This window comes from Dromiciops gliroides, chromosome 2, assembly GCF_019393635.1.
Source record: "Dromiciops gliroides isolate mDroGli1 chromosome 2, mDroGli1.pri, whole genome shotgun sequence".
Classification (NCBI taxonomy): Eukaryota; Metazoa; Chordata; class Mammalia; order Microbiotheria; family Microbiotheriidae; genus Dromiciops; species Dromiciops gliroides.
Genome location: NC_057862.1, coordinates 52,943,408 through 52,959,750, shown reverse-complemented (window position 1 = coordinate 52,959,750; position 16,343 = coordinate 52,943,408). Strand labels below are relative to the sequence as shown.

At 41.6% G+C, this 16,343-nt stretch overlaps 1 protein-coding gene across 1 annotated transcript in view; it reads right to left on the bottom strand.

The window, feature by feature from the left end:
• Window positions 1-16,343, bottom strand: part of MCU (mitochondrial calcium uniporter) — a 177,274-nt gene that overhangs the window by 35,188 nt on the left and 125,743 nt on the right. The window contains 1 exon segment of the mRNA XM_043988666.1: window positions 2,650-2,719. Coding sequence (XP_043844601.1) covers window positions 2,650-2,719 — 70 coding nt within the window.

Below are 16,343 nucleotides of genomic sequence, written 5' to 3'. Positions count from 1 at the left end.
GACCACTCACCGCCCTATTCCAGGAATTTTCCCTGGCTGTTCACCATGTCAGCAAGTCTCTCCCTCCTCATCTCTGCATCCAGGCTTCTTTTGAGTCTCAGGTAAGAAGCCTTTCCCACTCTCCCTTAGTGCCGGGCCTTCCTTCTGGTCACTTTCTCTAACTTATCCTTCACACACGTTTGCACATCACTGTTTGCAGGTCGTCTCCCCCATCAGACAGTGAACTCCTAGAGCCCAGTGGACCTGGTTTGCCTCTCCGTACTCCCAGCACCTAGCAGAATGACTGGCCCACAGTCAGCACTCAGTGAATGCTTCTTCACTCATTGAGATAAGCATGCGTAACCCTAAGCATTATACCATGCTATAGTTTTGTCACTGGTCATGACAGAAACGTTGCATAACCCTTTCATAAATTTAAGGACTCAAGAGAACTTTGTTGAAGGCTTAATCTCATTACAAAATCAAATAAGTTTTCTAGTATACAGGGATCACACATGATAATAACAACAATAGTGATACTAGCAACAACCTTAGGAATAGTTAACACTTACGTGGTGATTTTAAGGTCTGTGAAGCACTTTCACATACGTTCTCTCATTTGATCCTCACAACTCATCTTGTGAAGGAGGGTGCTACAACTATGTACTTTTCTCTTTCGTCCAGTTTGATTCTAAGTTCCTCATGGGTAGGGACTAAAGTATCACTCATCTTTGTAGCACCCTGCATTTGCTAATGAATTTATATGTTTACTGGGTTGTAATGGGACTATTTCTATTTGGTGAAGTGGCAGATGACATATATCTGCTTAAAGGTTTACAAAGTCCATGCACACATCATCTCATTTGATTCTCGAGAGCCTGTAAGGTAGGCACTCTTATTTTTTGTTTGTTTGTTTTGTTTTGTTTTGTTTTTTTGCAGGGCAATGGGGGTTAAGTGACTTGCCCAGGGTCACACAGCTAGTGTCAAGTGTTTGAGGCTGTATTTGAACTCAGGTCCTCCTGAATCCAGGGCCAGTGCTTTATCCACTGCACCACCTAGCTGCCCCCTGTAGGCACTCTTATTAATCCCCATTTGTTGGATGGGGAAACTGAGGCTCAAGAGGGGCCAAAGGACTTATCAAGTTCACACAACTCTTTAAGTGTTTGAAGTCTGAAATCTCCCTGACTCTAAGCACTCTCTTGGTTTTTTCCCATTTGTTTGGAGGCAATAAGTTTAAGGTGTGGGATTTTAGTAAATAGTACCACTAGTAATGGTGTTCCTGCCTCCTGAATTGACCTTTTCTTTATTAGTCTAGACTTCAACCCATCCATACCTCCCTGTTTCAACTGTGGTTTGTCTGTGTTCCCCCATAGACCCTTTATCAAATAACAGTATAGATTATTTTTCATCCTCCCCTTTCCCCCTCCTCCCCTTGGTCTTTCAGAAAGGGTCTCTTATCCTTTATTTTTAAATTTATTTTAATTTTTTTTTGATGAAGCAATTGGGGTTAAGTGACTTGCCCACAGTCACACAGCTAGTTAAGTGTCAAGTGTCTGAGGCTGTATTTGAACTCAGGTCTTCCTAACTCCAAGCCAATACTCTATCCACTGTGCCACCTAGCTGCCCCGCCCTTATCCTTTATTAACTGCAAGATAAACCTACCTTCAGCCCTTCTACAATGTGGTGACTTGCCCAATGGCAGTTTTGTCCATGGAAAGGAGAAAAGGAAACCAGCTGAATGCACTGTTCTCCACTTTGGTTTCCATGCCTCTTCTGCCTTTCAAACTTTGTCCAGATACACCAGAGCCAAATGAATAAATACCACTGGGTTGTCTATAGAAATCCGTGACTTCCAGACTTGTTGGCTGAAGTTCCTTCTGACTTTGTGCTTCTCCTTCCCCACCCTCCCAATTTATAGGAAATTATTGTATACTTACTACACACAGGGGTTGGTGCTAATCAAATCAAAGCTACAGGTCTGATCTCCATCTCAGAATACACAAAATGTGTTAATCCTTAACCCAACAACTGCATTGTAAATATGTGCCATTGGCACATGGGTGGATGGCTCAGCACAAATTTATTCCCCCTCTTAGAAATTATAACTCAACCCATCCTTTCCTAAGGAAACCTACCTCCAACCTATGTCCTCCTAACTGTATAGACAATGAAAGGTGCCTGCTTACTAAGTAATACTGATTAATTCCCCAAACATCTGTTCATTCCTTCCCCACCCCCAAAAGCACCAGATAAAGAAAAATGTCACAAAGGAGCAGCAGACACAAGAAAATGTTGTGGCTTCTTTTAGGTCCTTATGCCAACAAGGGACAAGAACATAGCGATTCTGTGATCTACAAAGTAACCATGTCCTCTCAGCCCCCCCCAAAAAACAAAGAAAACTTGGAACAGAACAGACTAGGGCTGTTTCCTACCCCAAACACAAAGATTTCATTAATGTACCACTTCTTTTTTGATTTCTACTCTGTCTTTACTTTAGACTCTCTATCAATTTTTGGCAATCGGTATGTGGGTCCTGCACATGCCATGGCCAACATGCTCCCTCTCTCCATCCTGACCAGCACTGCCCTGGGTGTGGAGGCCTCTCTACAAATATGCAGCAAACTGAGAGTGAAGCAAAGAATGACTCGGAATGGATTAGCCAAGACTTACCATCAGAGGGCACTACCGTACTGCAATAGACAACTCTCAAGTGCTGCCAGGAAGAGAGCCTTTGGCGTACCTAGAAAATCCAAAGAGAAGAGACATTATTATTATTATTATTCCCACTGTTGAGCTTTTAGACCTACCTAAGTGGAACAGTGGATAGAGTGCTGGGCCTAGAATCAGGAAGACTTGTATTCCTGAGTTCCAATCTGGCCTCAGACACTTAGTAGTTGTGTGACCTTGGGCAAGTCACTTCACCCATTTGCCCCAGTTTCTGTAAACTGGGGATAAGAAAAGCCTCTACCTCCCAGGACTGTTGTGAGGATCAAATGAGATAAAACTTTTCAAGTGTTTAGCACATAGTAGTCGATGTATACATAGTTGTCACTATTACCTGTGCTGCCCTTTTTGTCCCGTCACTGGATACAACATTCAGAGGCAATTAAGAATTGTATTCTCTTATCTGGCTTTAGCCAGCCACGGTCAGTCTTTGGGTTCCCTGCCACCCAAAGGTCACTGTGCACACAGAAAGAGAAGCATGCTCATTGAGGAGGAAGTACTCAGTGCTGATGAATGAAGGGAGGGACTCTGAGGTTCAGCATCTCACAAGGAGACAATACTTGGGAATAAGAGGTTTGCCAAGTGGTTTGTAAACATCCTCACTGGGGATCACCTCACCACAACGGGGGGGGGGGTGCCACCGTCATCCCCACTAGAGATGAGGAACTTGAGGCTGAGTGGGCAAGTCACTGGCGAAAGGTCAGATCGCTGCCTGGGGCAGGATCCTAACTCCGCTCTCTCTCAACATTTGTGGTAAGTCCAGCACTTTACCCACTAACCCATATTGCTGTTGGACAGTGTTATGACTCATGTCCTCTGTTGGGTTTTTTTCCCCAACCCCAATAAATCATTTTCTGTATTCTGTACTCTCCAACTTCTTCATTTTCTTTTACAATTTTTCCCTTACTGTTTTTCTTTTTTTTGATTATAAAAGTATTTTATTATTTTCTAGTTACATGTAGAGATAGTTTAACATTAGTTTTTATAAGATTTCTAGTTTCAAATTTTTCTCTCTTCCTCCCCCCACCCCCAGACAGCAAGTAATCTGATATAGGTTATATATGTACGATAACATTAAACATATTTCTGCATTAGTCATATTATAAGAGAAGAATCAGAGAAAAAGGGAAAACCTCAAAAAAGAAAAACAACAGCACCAAAAACAAAAGAAATAGTATGGTTCAATCTGCATTCATATTCCACAGTTCTTTTTTTTCTGGATTTGGAGAGTCTTTTCCATCATGAGTCCTTTGGAACTATCTTCCCTTACTGTTTTTCAAGGCCCCAATATCACAGATGAACTCAAGGACATTATTTTTGTATTCCAATTTTTCTTAGGTAATAAGTATTAATTTGATACTTTTCTTCGAAAATCTGATAAAGGGAGCAGTTCTCATTTCCACAAGAAGTGGAGAAGAGGTACTGAGTGCAAATATTCTCTGGGTATACATCTAATGCCTACTTTCTATTTTTGGCCTTTGTACTTGTGCTATACATGATCTTCAGATTCTATGGAGCTGGTAGTGAATTTTACTGGACTTATTTTCCTTGTGACAAAAGAAGCAGCCTATTATTGTAACTCTGTACTCCTTTTAATACCAAAATTTTCATCTTGACTAGAAAGAATTGGAACAATTTGGTGCTGCCTCAAACACATATTATTTATTTTTGTTTGTTGGTGGGGCAGCGAGGGTTAAGTGACTTGCCCAGCGTCACACAGCTAGTAAATGTCTGAGGCTGGACTTGAACTCAGGTCCTCCTGAATCCAGGGCTGATGCTTTATCCACTGCACCACTTAGCTGCCCCAAACACATATTATTTAGAAAAAACACATTTTACTCTCTTTTGGTGGTGGGGGAAAGGGCCCAGACTTGTGATTCCGTATGTAGAGAGAACTCTTTGCATGGAAACTCCATACGTGATACAGATGAGTTCATCTGGGGCATTTTAAAGAAAGTCCCCCGGGCCATTGGGAAGCTAAGGCTTGGCTCATGGTCAAACAGCTAGACTGTATCAGAGGGAAGACTTGAAATCAGGTCTCCTAAGCCCAGCATCTGGCTGGAGTCTATGCCCCCACTATACACTCTTCTCCAGTTGAACAGTATGACATCCAGCAACAGGGTTTAAGTGGAAGGTAGGATGGAGTAAAGAAATGGGATTTGGAAGTTTTGAAAGATGGTCCCGTTGAGAGCTGGTGGTCAAAAGACTGAAGCCTTGGGGCAGCTAGGTGGCGCAGTTGGATAAAGCACCAGCCCTGGATTCAGGAGGACCTGAGTTCAAATCCAGCTTCAGACACTTGACACTTAAACTAGCTGGGTGACCCTGGGCAAGTCACTTAACACTCACTGCCCCGCCCCCCCCAAAAGACTGAAGCCTATATTTATTAGCTACTTTGTTATGTCTACAATGTAGTTGGTGCATGACTTTCTTCCTCTCTCCTAATTTCAACTTTTTTGTAATGTATTTTGGGGGCTAACCAGAGTGAAGGGAATTATTAAGTCAATGGATTCTCAAAAATGTTCTAGATGCACTCATATAAAGATACCAAAGGACAAATATGTTCACTCTTAATTGGTTTTTAATAAAATCATCCTCGTGTGTGTGTGTGTGTGTGTGTGTGTAGAGGGGGAGTTATTTTTTAATAAAATCATCCGTGTGTGTGTGTGTGTGTGTGTGTGTTTGTGTGTGTGTATAAAGAGGGAGTTATAAAGAGAAAGAGAGAGAAAATGTCCTCAAATGTAAATATTTTACTGAGAGCTTTGTAGTAGACTTCAGATATTCACCAGAGTCATCTGCTTCCTCCAGAGGATCATTCTTTTGCAAGATAGGGGTCCTATAATGCTGTAGAGAGAATATCTATTTTTGACATTTCCCCAGTTCTCCAATTGGATTAGATCCCAAACTGCCACGCTAGGCTTAGAAAAACCTAGAGAACACATGGTTTCCTTATAATAAAAAAATAGGCAAACCACAGCATAAGACAGGGAATTCACTGAATGTATGGTAGCTCCAAAAAACTGGTCTCCTTGATTTGAAAATGTTAGATCTTGTTTTTCATCTTTATTCAGGTCTGCTAGTGAACTTCCATCCCTAGTTTCCACACTTGGTTTCTGGTAGACATGTAGTGGTGAATAGCTTGGGCAGTGGGTGGTTGCTATTAATATTTTCTCCGTGTTTCCTTTGTTCCTCCTTGCCGATAAAACATAGGTAATAGAAAAAAAACACCTCAAAATATGAGAGAACAAATTCTGTATCTCAAAAGAAGTCATAAATCAGTTGCTGACGTCCTGATACCCTAATGATTTAGTTTTTTCCAAGCATTGAAATATAGAGAATATTCACCAATTTTTCTATAAACTTTAAAGGTTAAGGTAGTAGGGGAAAGAAGAAAAATTAAGTAGAAAGATGATTCATATAAATGGCAACTTCTATATAAAGGCTACCTACTATTATTGTTATTGTTGTTATTAATTATTCCACTAATATTCTATCTTTTTACCGTGACAAGTTTTTACTTACTTATGGTCATGCCTGATCAATGGGCCTTCTCCTCACCCATGGCCAAAAGACAAAAGTACTGTCACTTTTAAGGGCCAGAATGTCAACAAGAACTACTAATAAAATCACAGGGAAATCCCACTTCTTGTTTTTATTAATAGAGGTGGATAACTTTGGGTTGGGGTTGAAGATACAAACAGGATTTGTGTTTTCATTTCAATTAAGCATCAACTACATAGCAGGCACCATGCTTAGGTACTAACCCCCCGCCCCCAACCCTGCCCCTGATTCTCACTAAAAACAAAAGAAACATCTGAGGAAAATGAAATTGTCTTCTATCACCTAACCTGCCTGTCTACCTTTGGTGACCTCCTTCCTCTCTCTGTAAAATGAAGGGAAGGGGTGATGATCTTGAAGGAACCTTCCAGTTCTGAATCCTATCCTTCCTTCCATGGTAGCTCCTGAAACCATGGAGAAAGCAGTCTTGCTCTCCTAATTCTGACAATTTAAACTGTCATACTCTCTTCCTCATCCTGTTTGGCTATGGCAGGAGGGCTAACCCTCCCTGTTTTCAAGAATCCAGGATCACCTTCAAAAACTTCCTTTTCCAATGCCTGATACTGCATATGGTCTTAAAAGTCAGCCACGAGTCTCTCTGGGGTGCACAGGTCATCAGAGGGCCGATCTGGCTAAATTAGGAAAAGGATTGTTTTTTGGCCATGGTGATCCATCCAAGACACAAAAGAGATCTTGATCTGCATCAGTCGTGGGATTACGGATCCTTAGGGTTTTGGAGTATTGTGAACTGAGTGCACCAGTCGTGGGTATTTATCACACCTGTTGGTTTTTCTTTAAGAAAGGAAAAAGTATTACGAATCTTCTCTAGGGGGAAAAGGCCCACCCAAAACTGACTGTCCACTTGCCCATGTGTTATGCTAGTGCTACCTAGTCATATTTAAAAAGCTGAAGGTCTTGACAGGAAATTACATTTCCACGTATTAGAAACAAGCTATTGTACTTATTTAAAAATAAATATTGAACTTGTTAAAAAAACATTTTCTGCATTTCTAAGGAGTTTCCTTCTCTGCTATGAAAACAAATAACAGAGTCTAGAGCAAAGTCAAATGCCAGTTGCCTATTAATGATAGGTGAAAACAGACGAGAGCAATAAAATGTGAATGACATATTGAAGCTAACTGTAAAAATACTTTGAATTCATATAAATTTTTCATAGAGCCTTATTAACTTGGGCCACTGTGAACATTTTAACAAAGCCTACTAACTTTTCCCCTCCACATTCTCGTTTAATTATTTAATTTCAAAGATCGGGTCCTTCCCAAAACAGTATACCCTAGGGCACAAGGATAGAAAACTGGTACATTGCTTATGACAGCTACAACAGAATAATAATTAATGGTTAATGACAGTAGTAATGCTCCTCTTATAGCGAAATATAACAGATTTCTATATAATTGATAATGTAAGTGATAATTTTATGTTTGTGTATGAATATGTATGTTTATACACATACAGAGAAAAGTAACAGATATAACCAAACCAGAAAATTTTCCTATCGATATAAGCAACTCATTTTGCACAGTGTTTTATACTTTTCTCATAAGCCTGTGTGAGGTAGGCAGTCAACCAATTACTTTGGAGATGAAATGAAGTGGACTAGAGGCAAGGCTGTAAACAGGATCTGAACCCCCATCCCTTGGCTTCAAGTCTAGCGATCTTTTCACTAGACTCCACTACCCTTAAAGCAATCACAGTTTGGTTGAGTTGAACTCAATAACAGCTGACACTCCTTTCCGTCTGAGAATAGGAAAACATGCAAGGATGCACATTTGGTACATATGGGGGTAACTGACAGTTTCTTTTCCTAACAAGAAGAAAGAGTTTTACTATCATCACCTCCCTCTTCATCTGCCATCACATGAGTCTGGCCTTTCATTGCCATATGGTCCAAAGTCCCCGTACCCCAGAGAAGTCATCAAGCAAAGCAGACATCTTCACCGCCCCCCCCGCCCCCCCGTAAAGAAGCCAATCGTTTTAAGAAAGCCGGTGATACAAATAAGCACAGTTAAGTACAGAGGAAAAAGACATGGAAGGTCATTTTTACTCTGTGATGTTTAGTAACTTAGCTGGGTCTGATAATCAGATGAATTCCCTTTAAGCAAATTATTTTAATCATTTTAAACCTCTTAAACCCAAACAGCATTTTTCTATCCTACTGCTACTGATCAAATCTTGTTCTTCATGTCTCACACCCCAGAGTAAGATCTTGTCCCACAGAGCAATAGGAGTAGAATCAGAGAATTTCAGAGGCTATGGGGGACAAATCCTCTATCCTACACATAGGGAAATGGAGACTCCAGGTGTTTAAAGGGACAAATAGTACCCATTGTCATACAATGAGATAGTTGTAGAACTTGGAGTAAAACCCTGGCCTTTTGACATCCAGCTAGTAGACTTTCTATGAAGTTATAATTGGGGTTTGGAAGAATTTATACCAAAATTTCATTTTAATTTGATGAATTTCCCAGGAGAAATATTCTGTATCCTTTGCATAGTTTCTCACCTGTAAATCACCAGCCGCAATCCAAAGTTAACTAGACCTTTTCCTAAAGAACATAGGGAAAACGGGATCATATAGGAAGCCTTCAGCCCTAAATTTCAAGCAGACTCTGGAAACTGAGTGCTTTCTTTCCCCCACGACACATCTGCCCTGTGATTTTCAACGAAACTGCTTATTATCCTTTTCAGAGCATGTGTGACTGCTGTGATCTTAGCATCTGATTTTCTCTCTTGACAGAGCAGTGATTGCAATGAAGGTGAAAAGGTACAAAAATGAGAGAATATTTACAAGAGAAAATCATTTTCAACTGATGGAGGGGTTCAGACAGATCCAGGGACCAAGGTGTAAAGTTCCAGCTTCAACACCAACTGCTTGTTTACATTCCTCCCAGATGAGGGGGTGCTGCAGGGGCTGGTGGCTGTTTACATCCCTACATCTCAAAGGGGAGAACTAATAATTAAACAGATTACGCCGAATAATTATTTATTAAAAAGCACTGTGAGAGTACAAAAAAAAATTGGACAATGCTATATCCCCAAAGACGGCTAACTAGAAAGCAAAAGCAGAATTCGACTTGACCTTCTGCCAGTAAAATGTCTAATGACTCCTTGGCTTGTCTCTGTTCTGGCAAAGTCTGAGGGACGATGACCTGACCCAATAATCCCCTCAACATTTGCCCTCTAACACCTGCAGTGCAAACAAACAGCAATGACTTCAAACAGGTTTGCTTCCAGCCACTGAGCTGAGCTGTTACTAAGTGCTGGGTCCCAAAACTCCTCCAGTCCAACTCTCTCCCTTTAAAGCCGTGGAGTCGGGGCAGCTAGGTGGCACAGTGGATGGAGCACCGGCCCTGGAGTCAGTAGTACCTGAGTTCAAATCTGGCCTCAGACACTTAACACTTACTAGCTGTGTGACCTTGGGCAAGTCACTTAACCCTGAATGCCTCACTTAAAAAAAAAAAGCTATGGAGTCTCTGAGGGCAGGACTGTAAGTTGGGAAAAGAAACAGGGCGCCCCGCCTCAGCCCCCGAATGCTCATTCGGGCTTCAGTTTATCTCACGGTGCTTCCTTGACCCTCCTCAAGTCAAGAAGGAAATCCATCCCTTCAAGGATGCTTTGAGCATCTACTGGAAGACAACTAAACTCTCAAGGAGGCAATTTGCTATGAAGAAATAGCGAAAGCTAGAAATGCTTTTTCTGTCAGATGGTTGGCAGGAGGAATCTTACATTATCTAGAAACTTAAAATATCCTGACTGCCATTTATGCCAAAGTGAGTTAAGAGAATAATTTTCACTTATGTGAAACCAAAACTTGAGTCTTTACCAAACAGTGCAAAGAGAAAAGATAAATTATGCTTAACACCAACAGAAATTACTCTCCTTCCTGTAAGAGGAAGGAAAAGTGGGATCATGATTAGCACCAGTGAAATACGGAAAGGGAACAAATAGTTCATCTGGCAGTAAAGACTCCAGTGAAGTTATCTCTTGATTTTCACCCACTCAGAGATGTAAAGGCCCTCAATAAATGGCAGCGACCCACCAGCAACAGAGGAATAGCGTTCTCACTAGCACCATACAGGCTGTACTGGGCAGATCAGTGACACAGGTGGATTTGTTTTCTAAATAGGCAATTGTTTCATGGGAGGGGGTGGGATAGGGGCAGAGACAGGATGGTTTAAAGGATTGCTTCTCACAGGCACCAGAAATGGGCTTACTTTGCTGAGCGGTAGACAGTGGGCAGAAGGTCAGCTCTGGAGTCAGGAAAACCTGGGTTCAAGTCTGGCCTTGGATAAATACCGACCATGTGGCTCTCAGCAAGTCAGTTAACCACTCAATGCTCCAGGTAACTTCTAGTTACAAAGCCAAGATAAATGTGATGGCTGATATTTGTGTAGCCCTCAAAGTCCAAGAACTCTGTTTCACCTGTAGCCAGCCCTGTGAGGTGATTAATACCAGCCTGGTTGTCCCTGGTTTGGGATGAAGGAGCTGAGGCTCTGAGGGGATAAAGGTCTTGCTCATCATTTCAATTCTGGGTGTCTCAATACTTCATGGAGATCAGAGCAACAGGAGGGCTCTCCATCAGCTAATCACTCTCACTAATGAATAGCCAACAACCCATCTTTCCCAGGCTCTTGTGACCCTGGATAATGGTTTAGTTACCATTTTTATTATTGTTTGTTTGTTTGCAGGGCAATTAGGGTTAAGTGACTTGTCCAGGGTCACACAGCTAGTTAAGTGTCAAGTGTCTGAGGCTGGATTTGAACTCAGGTCCTCCTGAATCCAAGGCCAGTGCTTTATCCATTGTGCCACCTAGCTGCCCTATCATTTTTATTATTAAACAGCTCACATTTACAAAGTGCTTTAAGCACTTTGGAAAGCACTTAATATACATTCTCTCATTTGATCCTCTTAACAACTTAGTGATGTAGGTGCTATTATTAAGTCAAGAAGCATTTTATTAAAGTCTAATATGTGGAAGGCACTGTGCTAATCAATAGCAATACAAAGAAAGAAAAAATAATAATCTTTTTCTTCTCTTATGATAAGACTAACGTGGAAATATATTTACCATGATTCTAATGTATGACCTATATCAGATTGCTTGCCGGCTTAGGGAGGGGGGAGGAAAGGAGAAAAAAACTGGAACTGAAAGAATATCATTACATGTAATTGGAATTTTTAAAAAATTGAATTAGATTAAAAATAAATTAAAAAAACAAGCCTTGTTCTTGAGGTGCTCACAGTCCAAATGGAGGGAAGACGACAAAACTAGGCACAAATAAAATATGTAAAGAACAAACTGGAGATAATCTCAGAAGGAAGACAGTAGTGTTAAGGGAAAGACTACTTGCAGAAGACGGGGCTTTAGCTGAAACTTGAAGAAAGGCAGGAATGTCAGAGGAAGAGGAGAAAAGAGAGTCACAGAGCTGGGAGACGGAAGAATGTCTTGTCTGAGAAGCATGAGGAGGCCAACGGCAATGGATCACAGAGCACATGGGGCAAGAGGAGAGAAGAATATAAAAACGCAGGAAAAGGAGGAAGATGGGAGTCAAGTTGTAGAAGACTAGAAAGGGAAGAGGGGGCTAGGTTATGGAGGGCTCCGAATGCCAAGCAGATGGTTTTGTATTTGATCCTAGCGGTGATAGGGAACCACTGGGGTTTACTGGGGTGGTGGGGGTGGGGAAACGTGGCTGGACTGTGTTTTAGGGGGAAAAAATCACTTTTGTGGCTGAGTGGAGGATGGATGGGAGTGGGAAGAGATCTGAAGAAGGCGGACCCACCAGCAGCTATTGCAATAATCCAGGGCCTGAGACAATAAGGACCAGCAGCAGAATAGGGGGAGTGTCAGAGGAGAGATGGATTGTAAAAAGAGGTAAGATGGCAGAAATGACAGCACTGGCAACTGATCAGATATGGGGGAGAGGGGAGAGTAGGAAATCAAGGATCACAATTCGACTGTCCGTCTGAGGCACTGGATGGTCACTTTATTAATCTAATGGGGAAGTGCCACTTAATGCCTACAGTAACAGGGAATCGAGGAAGAAAAGAAGGTTTAGGAAGAAAGATAATGGGTTCGGTTTTGGACATGCTGAGCTTAAGATGTCTATAAAACATCCAGTTTGAGATGTCCAATAGGAATTTGGAGCTGTGAGACTAAAGGTCAGCAGACAGGTTAGGGATGCAGTAATCTTCTTAGAGATGATAACTGAATGGTGGGAATGGAAGATATTGCCAAGTAATAATTTGGAGAAAAATGGAGCCTGGATATCAAGGGTTAGCAAATGTGATCTTGATAATAATCCAGGAATGTAGGCAGAGAGGTCAGACAGGTAGTAGGAGAACCAGAAGAAACTAGTGTCATGACAACCTAGAGAGTAAAGCATATCTAGGTGAGGGTGATCAACTGTGTCAAAGGCTTTAAAGAGAATAAGGACTTGGGTAGAGTCAGAAAGTGAATTTATTAGAGAGATGTAAAAACATCTTACAGAGGTTAAGAGATTTGCCAAGGATCACACAGCTCAGTGTCTGAAACAGAATCTGAACTCAGATCTTGACTCCAAGCCCAGCATTCTTACATCACAAGGTTGCCTTTCCTTAAGTACCTCATCTGAGGAAGTCATCGTTCATGATAAGCCCCAGCTCACTTGTATTTACCATAGGCTCCTTTTCCACTCCCCTTTGAGTCACATGGAATTGTGATTATCCTGCAGTTATGGTATTCCATATTTGAAGGCCATACAATAGGGAGAATACTAGGGTTAAAAAGTGGAGTTTGGTGGCAGGGAATTGCTTAGAATCTCTGAAAATGCTGTTATTTCTCAAATGCAGACCAATCTCCTCTCTTCCTCCTTTTCAATTCTGGATCCGATTTATTCATTCCCATTTAGCACTTACCAAGGTACATAATACACTGATTCAGAGAACCTAGGCAATACCCATTCTTCGCCCACTTGGCTTTTCCTGTATTTATTATTAAATCTCTTTTTGGGGATCATGGATCTCACTGAGAAGCAAACAGATGATAAGAAAGGTTCTGAGGTTGGATACAATCTGTGCAGTCATTCACAAACAGGAACTATCTGTAGAACCTCATCATTAAAAGCAAATCCCTTTTCTATTGAGAGTCTGGCACGGCACATCTGATAAGACAGTGATGAACACCTTGGATGAGCATCTGTCCCTCTATTTTAAACCCAGCTTGATAATGATAAGAAGATCAATGAACAAAGTTCTCTCTGTGGTTACATCTATCAAGAATCTTATTCGACCTAAACCTTTGTTGGAGACGACCTTTTATAGCTCTGTAACCAAAAAAATGGGGTCTTGTAGGATGAAGAAAATTCTCTGCAAAAATCTTTTTCCTCCTCATATTTTGATTGAAGATATCCTTAATAAATTCATAGGCCATTTTCATAAAAATCAGAAAATCAGAGGGAAAAATGAGGAATTTCCTTCCCTTTAAGTCACTGGTAAAAGTTCTAACTGTCTGGGCTATTACTAAATGCATTATTTTTGTTGTTGTTGTTGTTGTTGTTGTTGTTGTTGGTTTTTTTAGTGAGGCAATTGGGGTTAAGTGACTTGCCCAGTGTCACACAGCTAGTAAGTGTTAAGTGTCTGAGGCCAGATTTGAACTCAGGTACTCCTGAATCCAGGGCTGGTGCTCTATCCACTGCGCCATCTAGCTGCCCCCTACTAAATGCATTATTTATTTATTACAAAGATTACCAGTTCCTTCCCACATATTTGTAATGTGGTTAGTTACCTTTTATGTGAAGAGATCAGAGATTACTTCATGGTTGCAGAAGAGGGAGAAAAGACAAAAATCAGTGTGAGCAGCTCACAAAGAAATGCTCGGATGAAGCTCAGGCCAGAACCTCCGTTCATTTAGAGGTCTCTCAAGGCACTGGGCCACGGAGGACTGCCAAGCGAGCCACTGCACCAGGAGGAAGAGCAGTGGCCAGAGGATGCACCAAGAAAGCTTCTGGAGAGCACTTGTATAACTTACAAGTTAGAACAGAGACTGCCAAGACCATTTGGCTTCTTGCTCTGCACTTTTCTGAGATTCTCTGATTGAGCGGAAGGGATCGGAGGCTTCAGAGGTAGAAGTGACTTTAACCCTCTTGTTTTAGAGAGGATCCACGAAGGGGGCAGGTACAGTCTGTGAGAGAGCTTGGAAGCAGAGGAGCGGGGTTCAAATTCTGCCTTGCCACTTCCTGGGGCGGGGTGAGGGGGTCCACAACCTTCCTGGGATCCAGTTTCCTCGGCTACAAAATGAGGGGTTTGGACCAGCTCTAAATCTATGATTAGAAGAATTTTTTAAACCCCCCTGTCCAAAGGATGAATCACATCTATCATATCTCTGACGAGTGGTTAGGTCAGCCCACTTCCAGACAAAGCTCTCCCGTGATGGGGGATTCACTGTCTCCTAAGAGATACCCAAACGTTTCTGGACAGCTCTAATTGTCAGGAGTTTTTCCACCTACTGAACTGAAACCTTCTACTAATTGGTTGTCGTTCTGCCTTCTGGGGCACTGAAGTATGTTTCTGCGCTCCCCCGCCACTCAAATCTGGTTCGTCTTTGCTGACCTATGCGGCTGGAACAACTGCTAGCTTTCCAGCTTCAAAATCTCCTTCTGACACTCTCCTCTGCTATAAGTCTTTTTAAAAACTTCTTGATTCAAATCCTCCCTAATGCATTAGTCATTATCGTCCACCATCTTTGGATAAGAGCCCTCCATGGACTAAAACCTTCCTTCACCTTAAGAACCACTCAACAACTATGGAACTTTTAAAGGAATTTAAAAAAAAGAAATGAAGACAAAATATAAACGATAAAGTGTAATCATAAATAAGGGATATATAATGTACATTAAATACATAAACACACATTGATTTAGCATTTCGGTTTCTGGACAGTAGGCTCTATGCTGCATCATAAAGATTATATAACTAGATACGGTGACAGAGGCAAATGTTGATTGTGTCTCTCAAGATAATTTCCCTTTACTGATTGATTAAGCTTTTTGCCTGGACCTCTGCAACCTTAACCAGACTCAACTAGAATGAACTGGTATTGGTTTAATAACCTACGGTACCTAGGGAAGTTGTCATTTTACTATGAATTTGTTTTCAAAGGTCTTTTAAGAAGAACAAAATTCATTTACTAATTTACTCACAGTGCATAAAGCTCGATTAATTTTAGTGTTTTTGCTGAACCTTTGTAAAAGGGCATGTTTTCCTCAAAAGCAGAATATGAAAGGTTTTCAGGTGGTGGCCCCTGATCACCAAAGTGCTGGTTCTAGTTAATCATACTCCTCTTAGGAAGAAACTTGCTTTGACAATTTTTCTCAATAACTCTGTCGAGCAAAGTGGAGCCCAAGTGGGTCAGTGTTTAAGGTGAGAAATCTCTGAAGACAGACATCAGTGACGATCCTGAGACTTTGGTTATACGTCTTACAGAACCTCATCTGGATTTGGTGCCCTCCAAGGTTCTGCCCTAGGTCTTCTTTTCTTCTTCCACTCTCTCGGGAACCTCACCAACTCCCATGGGCTTAACTAAGATTTCTTTGTCAGTGACTAACTGATAAATCTATTGCGCTCCCGTTCCCTCCTCTGAGCTTTGACCCTATGTTACCAACTGCCTTTGGGACATTTTGAATTGGATGTCCAGAGATGCTTAAACTCACCAAGTCTCACCTCACACCAGCTTTCCCGGCAAGCCCCTTCTGCTCCCAAGCTTACCCATTTCTGACAGAGGTACCATGATCCTCCCAGGTTCCCAAGTTCATAAACCTCAGCCTTACCCTGCAATCCTCCTTCTCCCTCACTCGCTTATCCGGTTGGCTAGAGACCATTCTGCTGTTTATCTTTACAACATCTCTCACATCTGACCCCTTCTTTCCAAAACACAGCAGCTCCCTGAGTTCAGGCCCACATCACCTCTCACATAGATGGCTCATCTAACTGGCCTCAGGTTTCTCACGACTTCAGTCCATCCTACAGAATGCTGCCCAAGTAATTTCTCCTAAACGCAGCCTTGCTGTGTGACTCCCTACTCAATTAAC